This window comes from Hydra viridissima, unplaced genomic scaffold, assembly GCF_058129835.1.
Source record: "Hydra viridissima isolate aposymbiotic clone 2 unplaced genomic scaffold, HvirCarnegie_v1 scaffold_7, whole genome shotgun sequence".
Lineage (NCBI taxonomy): Eukaryota > Metazoa > Cnidaria > Hydrozoa > Anthoathecata > Hydridae > Hydra > Hydra viridissima.
In genome coordinates, this window is record NW_028324306.1 from 9455652 (window position 1) to 9463955 (window position 8304).

At 28.8% G+C, this 8304-nt stretch overlaps 2 protein-coding genes across 2 annotated transcripts; both read left to right on the plus strand.

Moving 5' to 3' along the window:
* Positions 1-5912: 5912 nt before the first annotated feature.
* Positions 5913-7131, plus strand: LOC145200098 (mitochondrial inner membrane protease subunit 2-like). The gene has a single exon (XM_080074416.2). The coding sequence runs from the start codon at positions 6059-6061 to the stop codon at positions 6698-6700; it is 642 nt and encodes a 213-aa protein (XP_079930542.2). The 5' UTR covers positions 5913-6058; the 3' UTR covers positions 6701-7131.
* Positions 7132-7432: 301 nt separating this feature from the next.
* LOC149886038 (small ribosomal subunit protein uS7m-like) lies at positions 7433-8265 on the plus strand. The gene has a single exon (XM_090093441.1). It carries the CDS (start codon positions 7486-7488, stop codon positions 8194-8196), a length of 711 nt encoding a protein of 236 aa, XP_089949567.1. The 5' UTR covers positions 7433-7485; the 3' UTR covers positions 8197-8265.
* The last annotated feature ends 39 nt before the right edge of the window (positions 8266-8304 follow it).

Here is an 8304-nt window from a genome sequence, read left to right on the forward strand (position 1 = left end):
TTTTGAAAAAACTGGAAGAACAGAAATAGGCCTGTAATTTGTTACATCGGTCGAGTCTCCTGACTTAAAAATAGGAATTACTTTTGCTATTTTCAGAGAGTCTGGGAAAGTACCTTGTTTAATGGATGATTTAAAGATTTTGTAAAGAATATCTTTCATGACGTCATAAGAGTCTATCACAATATTTCCATGTATACCGTCAGGTCCTACTGATTTATTTCTTTTTAATGATCTAAAAGCTATATCGAATTCCTCAAGCGTTAGGTTTGAAAAATGTAAGGAGTTTGACGTTTGAATTTCGTCTGTTAATTTATAATTTGTTAAAGGGATTTTGTTTGATAAATTCGCTCCTACAGTGGAAAAAAATTTGTTAAATTCAGTCGCAATTTCATTAATATCATTAGTTATTTTATTTCCAACTTTAATTGCATGTGGAAGAGAGGTTGAACTTACTTTTGTTTTCCTGTAATTTCCTTCATTAATTCCCAGATGCGTTTTAAGTTATGTTTGTGCTGAGAAATTAAATTAGAATAATAATTTTTTTTAGCATATTTTCGGAGTTTTTCAAACAGGTTTTTGTAGTTTTTGTAATTTTGTTTATGTTTTTCGGATTTAGTTTTTAAATATTTATTATACAACTTTTGCTTTAGTTTCGAAGACTTTTTTAGTCCCTTAGTTATCCAAGGAGATAATATGTCTTTGGCTTTGATATTTATTTCAAATATTGGAAAATTAGCGTCATAGATTTTAATGAAAGTTTTATAAAACGTGTTATAGATCATGTTTGTTATCATTAAAGTTTATGTGATTCCAGTCTTGCTGTAGAATTTGATCTTTGAATAATTTTAAGTTACAGTTGTTAACAATTCGCTTTTTTATTGTCATTTTCCCCGCGCTTTTTATTTGATAATCTGATTTAATAGAAAAAAATATGGGAAAATGATCAGAAACATCAGTTTTTATAATTCCTTTTTTTAAAGATTTATTAAAATAGTCTGTGGTTAATGTATTATTAATTAAAGTCGAGGAATGGTTTGTAATTCTAGTCGGTCTATCTATTATTGGTATGGTACCCATTTCAAATAAATTGTTATAAAATGTTTTTATAGTTTGGTTTTCGCTATACTCAAAACAATCCAAGTTGAAGTCACCCAAAATATAACTTTTTTTTTTCTCTTGACTAGCTTTTTCTATTAGATTGTATTTCAAAAATTTACCAAGATTTTCTGTTCTTCCAGTCGGAGGCCTATAGCAACAGCTGATTAAAATGTTTTTAGAGTTTTTGTTTATTAGTTCAATTGTTAAGATCTCTTGATCCGTATCAGAAACACTCATATCGCTTCTGACTTTATAGAAAATATTTTCTTTCAAATAAAAGAGTACTCCTCCTCCGCGCCTATTATTTTTTCGTTCTAAAAAAATTTCTTTAAAACCTGGGAGAAGGAGATCAGAATTTGTTTCAAAATCTAATTTAGAACACAAAGTTTCGGTTAAACAAATCACGTTAAAACAATTGTTGGTTTCGTAAATTAAATTTAGAGAATTTTCCAAGTTCTTTTTTAAACTTCTAATATTTACATGAACGACATTAAAATAATCACTTTTATTATCCACTCCTATAAAGTTATTAACTTCATTTGGTTGAAAGTAAGAGCATACAAATTCAGGCATATTAATTTCGTTAAAGTAACTTATGTCTGGATCGGATTCTTCATCCGATCTAAAATCATTAATTTGAAAAAATTTAAAGACATTTTCAAAATTATTATTATTTTTCGAATTCATTTTTGTTATTATTTACTTTTTTATTCTGTTATAGATAATCGTGAATATACTTTGTTTTAAGATAACTTAGTGATTATTTTATTGTACACAACTTTAGCGAATTTACCTGATGCTCGTAGATCTTTTGCCTGTTGGAAAAGTTGTTTACGAATACTAGTTGTCCGCTCGCTGAAATCTTCGTTTATATACAAGTTTTCCTTCCACAGCTTTTTTTTCTTGTATTTTTCGAGAATGTTTTCACGATCTTTAAAATTTAGAAACTTGACAATAATAGCTCGCTTTCTACGCTTACCTTCTTTGTGTTCTTTTCTTCCAGCACGATGCGCTCTTTCAATTTGTATACCTTCTTTAATATCCAGTTTTTCTTTCAGTAGATTCTTAATCAATTCTTCGCTTTTCTCCCATGTTTCGTCTTCGGTTTCCTCAATACCTTCAAATCGCAAGTGGTTTCTTCTACTTCTGTCTTCTAACTCAGCAATTTTATTCTTTAGTGCTTCATTTTCTTCGTTTAGATGTTTTTGATCTAGTTGACTTAGTACACTTTTTTTAGTATTGTTTAACGTTTCCTTTATTGTTTCGTATTGTTCACTAACAAAAAGCACTTTTTCACTAACAGAAGCACCAGAAAGTGTGAATTATACACTTTGATAATCTTTTTAAGTATTAATGCAAGTTTTCATAAAATTTTTCATAAATTTTTTTGAATTCCTTCAAAGATTTTGTGTTGATGGCTTCTTCTGGCCAAAAGCTTTTTTGTTTCGTTTGTTACTTAAATTTAGCGTTGGGTAATTTATGGATGATCCAAATAAAAAAAATATTCGAAAACTCGATTTTAAAAGAACACTGGAAATTCAAGGTTCGTTTGTACGTGTCAAGCCAGGAATTTCAAAATTCCTGAATTGACACGTACAAATGGCTTAACAATGACAAAGACAAAAATAAAACGTTCTGTTCAATGTCAAAGAAACGAAACTAACGTTTATTCAAAGTTTACCACAAAAGGATTTAATAATTAGAAAAAATCCATTGAAAGATGATATACATGAACAATCAGCAAATCACCGATAAAATATTACCTAAGAATCATACAAAGATAAAGATATATCTTCACAAGTTTCAATATATCATCACAAGTTTTATCCTCGATTTAAAAGAGGAATGGAAAAATCTTGGTTTAGATTAGCCTAAAGATCCAAGGAAAAGAAAACTACCAATTAAATTTGACTGTGAATTGACAGAGCCACACATCTTACTGCAAAAAATTGTTACAATAAAGTTTACAAGGAAGCTATTGGTTTTGTTCTAGGCGGCCTAGCATCAAGTTTTACCTTTGAGTCCCAATTGTTGTAATTGAATATAATCTTTTCTAATCTAAATGTAGATCGACTTAAATTGCATAGAGACATGTTTCATTACATAATTGAAGCCAAAATTTAAAAGTAGCATCTTTCATGGATGTTTTAAATATTTTGAATTGTCATGAAAATAGTATGACCCATCTAACAGAGCTAAAAAAAAATTCATGCACTTAATTATGACAGTTTCAATAACAACATGTACTATAGAGAGATCATTTTCTATGTTAAGAAGAATGAAGATAGATTTAAGAAATACAATGACCCAGAAAAGTTTAAATCACTTGTCCATTATCAATTGTTACAATGAAGAACTCGATAATCTGGATATGGGGAAGGTTGATAATGAATTTGTAAAAAAGAAAATCATTCAAAGCAATGCTTTTGCTTTAAAAATTATTAGTTCGTAAGTAAATAAAATAATACCACATTTTCAATTATTCATGTAGGAATGTCTTTTTTTAAGTTTTTCAAAATTTAAATTTGTTATCACTTATATTTTGAAAAAATATGTGTACCTTACCAAGTACCAAGTTCTCATCTATTTTCAAATTTTTATTTCATTTCAAATAGATAATAGCCCCTTAAGTTCTTATTGAAGTTAGGGGTCATCCATAAATGATGGGTTGGAGGGAGGAGGAAATTTTGGCCTCTTAGCATTTCCGTTCGCCCCCTCGACCAAAATCAAATGTCGGCGCCTATGTATATAATAGTAAATAAATCAAAAGTAGTAAAACTTATAAAATGCACTCACATTTTCATAGAATCCATTTGAGGGTTAGTAATATCATTATTCGTCTTTCTCTTAAACAAAATGTTGTATCAGAAGTTTTATGGTGAAAGTAAAGATACAGAAAATAGTATTTTTTAATATTCAAATTGAACACAGATCACTGGTCAACAAATATGATGCATACAAATAAGAGAAGTCTTGCAACAACAGCAAACAACAGAACAAACACAATTTTTATGTAAAACGCATCCACAGCATAATCAGCATAATCAGACTAAAATTGGCAGATTAATTTTAGGCTACATAATTGTTTCCATGTTACCATTGAGCACAGTTGAAAGACGTACATTTGTGGCACTTATGGCACAAACTAAAGCCCGTGGCTTCAATCCAAATATTTGAAACCAGCTTTATAAAGCTGGTTTCAAATATTTGGATTGAAGCGACAGGCTTTAGTTTGTCGACCTAAAGAAGAACGACGTATTTAAATCAAATTAAAGCGTGTACACGAAATAAATGTGAAAGAATAAGCACGTCATTTTTTTTCAGTGGTTGTATTAAAATCTTTTTAATTGTTTTGTATTTTGTTTACAACGTGTTGTGGTTACAAAAAAATATGTTAGTTTTTGGATTTAACTTGAAATTAGTTTTAAAAATGACAAAAGAAGAAGACGTAAGAGAAAAAATTATGCACAAATATTTACAAAATACTAATAGTAGCTACAATTTGATAGCAAAATCGTTGCAAATACATCCATACACCGTTAGTCGTTTTATTCAACGTTTTTCTCAAACAAAATCGATCAAACGCAAATCTGGAGGTGGAAGAAAGAAAGTTTTTAAAGATATAAAACTAGTTAGAAAACTGGTTAACAGTTTTAAGAATAACTCAAGCCTTTCACTCAGGGAACGCGCGAAAAATATATGGATTTTCTCAAAGTTTTGTTGCAAAAGTTAGAAACAAACATGGTCTTCATTCTTTCAAAGCACAAAAAGTGCCCAACCGTTCTGAAACCCAACAAAAAAGTGCAAGAACCCGCGGCAGAAAGTTGTATGACAATTTTATTTACAAAAACGCCTTTTACCTCTCATTAAATCACACAATAACAGACCTGTGTTCTGGCCTGATTTAGCATCAATTCATTATTGTAGACTAGCTATGGAATGGTATAAAAAGAATAATGTGAAATTTGTGCCTAAGACAGAAAATCCTCAAAACTGCCCAGAATTGAGAGTTATTGAAATGTACTGGGCTATTATTAAAAGAAAAATGAAAAAAGCAAAAAAGCTTTGCAGAAACATTAAAGATATTAAAATATCATTTAAAAAAGCATCAAATAGTTTTGATTCTTATTCTGTGCGCAAGCTTATGGGTACCACTGAAGCAAAAGCTTGAAATTTTATTACATTCCCACAGGAATAATTAATTTTTTTTTTAATGTTTGATCTTCCTATATTATTGTATTAAAATTATTACTTGGTTCGAAATAAAAATAGAGGAGTACTTTTTTTTAGTTATTTTTCTACTTTCACATTTATTTCGTGTACACGCTTTATATTTATTTTCAAATTGTTTTCAATTTAAGTTCTTTCCACACTATATTTCTATTTTAAATACTTCTTTATTAAATACTTCTATCTTATGTTGGTTCTAATCTTAGATATAAAATTTTATTGCCGTAAACTAACTTTGTCTATTAAGGATTTGGAAAAAGACGCTTCTTTCATACATTCTTTCCATATATGATTATGCAGTTAACGGTTGCACAAAATGTAAGCATTTTATTGTGCTACATAACTATTAGTTTACTGCATATTTATATTTAAGTAGTAGCCCTTAGAATGTATATGGTCAACAAACTTAGAGGAAAGTATTTTGTGAATCGTCCCATAACCCCTTGTGATACCGATTTTCTTCAGATATTAGGGATTTATACAAGTTGATAACCTTTACGAGGCACAACGATATAATAGATTTTGAAGAGGTTGGAAACCAATATAAAGATAAAAGCATTTTTCCACGATGATTTTGTGACGTCAAAAATTACGTGTTTGAAAAAAAAGGATATAAAATCAGCGAAGCACTATTATTTAAAAAACATGAAAAACTAAATCCCATTTTTAATTATCTAAACGATTCATGAACCAATTGTGATTTACATCTGATTAAGTGTTAGCACATAAAATGGTTTGGAGATTTCAGGATAAACAAATTATGCGTTTTCCTTTTTCTTTTGTTACTGGTGTTGTAATAGGCCTGCCTATCTATATAACATGTAAAGACTATTTTTGCTGTATAGCTCGAGTTGAGGGAACATCAATGCAACCAACATTAAATCCATGTTTTGAAGCGAATTGTGATGTTGTTTTACTGAATAGCTGGATCACTGATTATGAAAATCTAAAGCGCGGAGAAATTGTTGCAATCGCTTCCCCTTATCATAGAAATGTATCTTACATAAAACGAATTATTGGCTTAGAAGGTGACATTGTTTCTACTCCACGTTACAAGCAAAGCCATGTATTTATTCCCAAAGGTCATTGTTGGGTAGAAGGAGACAATAAGAGGTCAAGCCTTGATAGTAATTCATTTGGACCTGTTTCAATAGGTCTTATAAAAGCTAAAGCAACACACATTATCTGGCCTCCACATCGATGGCAAAAACTCAGTTTTAATATGCCTAATAGTAATAGTTCTTCTAGTGACAGAACTGAATGTATTGTTTTAGAAAAAAAGTGTTCAGAAGACGGAGCTACAAAAGAAACAAATGTAAACATAAGTACAAGATGTATGCTCAATGAAAGTAGTAAATTAGAAGACAAATGATAATTTTTTTAAAAATATAAATATGCTGTTTCTGCCATATATGCTGTATGTATATAGCTATATGTAGCTACATACAAATGGAAAGTACATTTTATATTTCTCTGGCAAAATTTTTTATCTGACTTATATGTAACTTATACATAAACTGTATAAAGAGATTTATACAAATGTAATATAAATGTAATATATGTATGTATGTATGTATGTATGTATGTATGTATGTATGTATGTATGTATGTATGTATGTATGTATGTATGTATGTATGTATGTATGTATGTATGTATGTATGTATGTATGTGTGTATGTATGTATGTATGTATGTATGTAGTATATGTATGTATATATATGTATATATATGTGTGTAACTGTGTGTGTGTGTGTGTGTATTTTAGTGAATTGTTTGTAAAACTAAAGATAAAGTTCCACTGAAGTATTATGCAGATGCATATGTTTTTGAATATTCATTTTTGAGTATATCATTAAAGTTTTATATGTTAAATAAATATGTATTTTATATATAAAAGTTTTATATATTTAATATTTAAAATTTTATATATTAAATTAAATATATACTTTATACATAAAAATTATTACAACTAATCAGTAAACATACTTATATATTCACAATGTATTTTGTTAGATTTTGGAAATATGAATTTCATGTAACTTTTTTTAAAAAACAGTTTAATAACAGTAGTAGTAAATATTGTGAGTATATATCTATTATATAATTGAGCAGTTAAAAATCTATAATTCTTTTATTGACAGACTAACTAAGCATCAAATGGCATCAAAGTTATCAAGTCTGGTTCGGTGTAAAACAGCTGCTTATTTGCAAAAAGTTTTCATTCAAAGTATCTTTACAAACTCTAGGTGTTCAAGTTATACAGAGAAACCACAATCTCTGTTCAATAAAGATGAACTAAGTATGATGAAAAAAACTAACTCACCACCTAATATTATTGTTACAGAAGCATCTGATGTTGAAAAAGTTCGAGCTGCTAATAGTTTTTTTAGTACATCAATTTTTTATGATGAAACTGTTAGCAAATTTGTAAACTGTATGATGAAGGATGGGAAAAAAGCTGTGTCACAAAAAGTTATGCATGATACATTTCTAGCTATTAAAAAAGTACAACTAGAAAAGTATCATAAATCATCAGAAACTTTAAATATTGAACTTGATCCATTAAAGATTTTTCATTGTGCAATGGATAATGTGAAACCTGTACTTGGTACTCAGACTATTAAAAGAAAGGGTAAAAGTCTTAAAGTGCCTTATCCATTGCTAACTAATCGACGGCGGTTTTTAGCCATTAAATGGCTTTTATTAAGTGCAAAAAGTCTACCTGGTAATGATGTTCGAATGAGCGAAAAGTTGTGTAAAACTATTCTTGATGCATATAAGAATGAAGGTGCTGCTGTTAAAAAAAAAATTGAATTTCACAAACAAGCTGAAGCAAATAGAGCTTTGGCTCATTATAGGTGGTGGTAATACTCTGCTATAAGATCTACTTGACATTTGTTTTAGTGTAAATGAAGCATAAATATGTTTCTATAAAGTCTTTGGTTTTTTTTATATATATATATATGTATAATAAAA

Coding starts and splice junctions, on each gene's coding strand:
- LOC149886038 (XM_090093441.1), top strand. CDS start 7,486: ATGGCATCAAAGTTATCAAGTCTGGTTCGGTGTAAAACAGCTGCTTAT.
- LOC145200098 (XM_080074416.2), top strand. CDS start 6,059: ATGGTTTGGAGATTTCAGGATAAACAAATTATGCGTTTTCCTTTTTCT.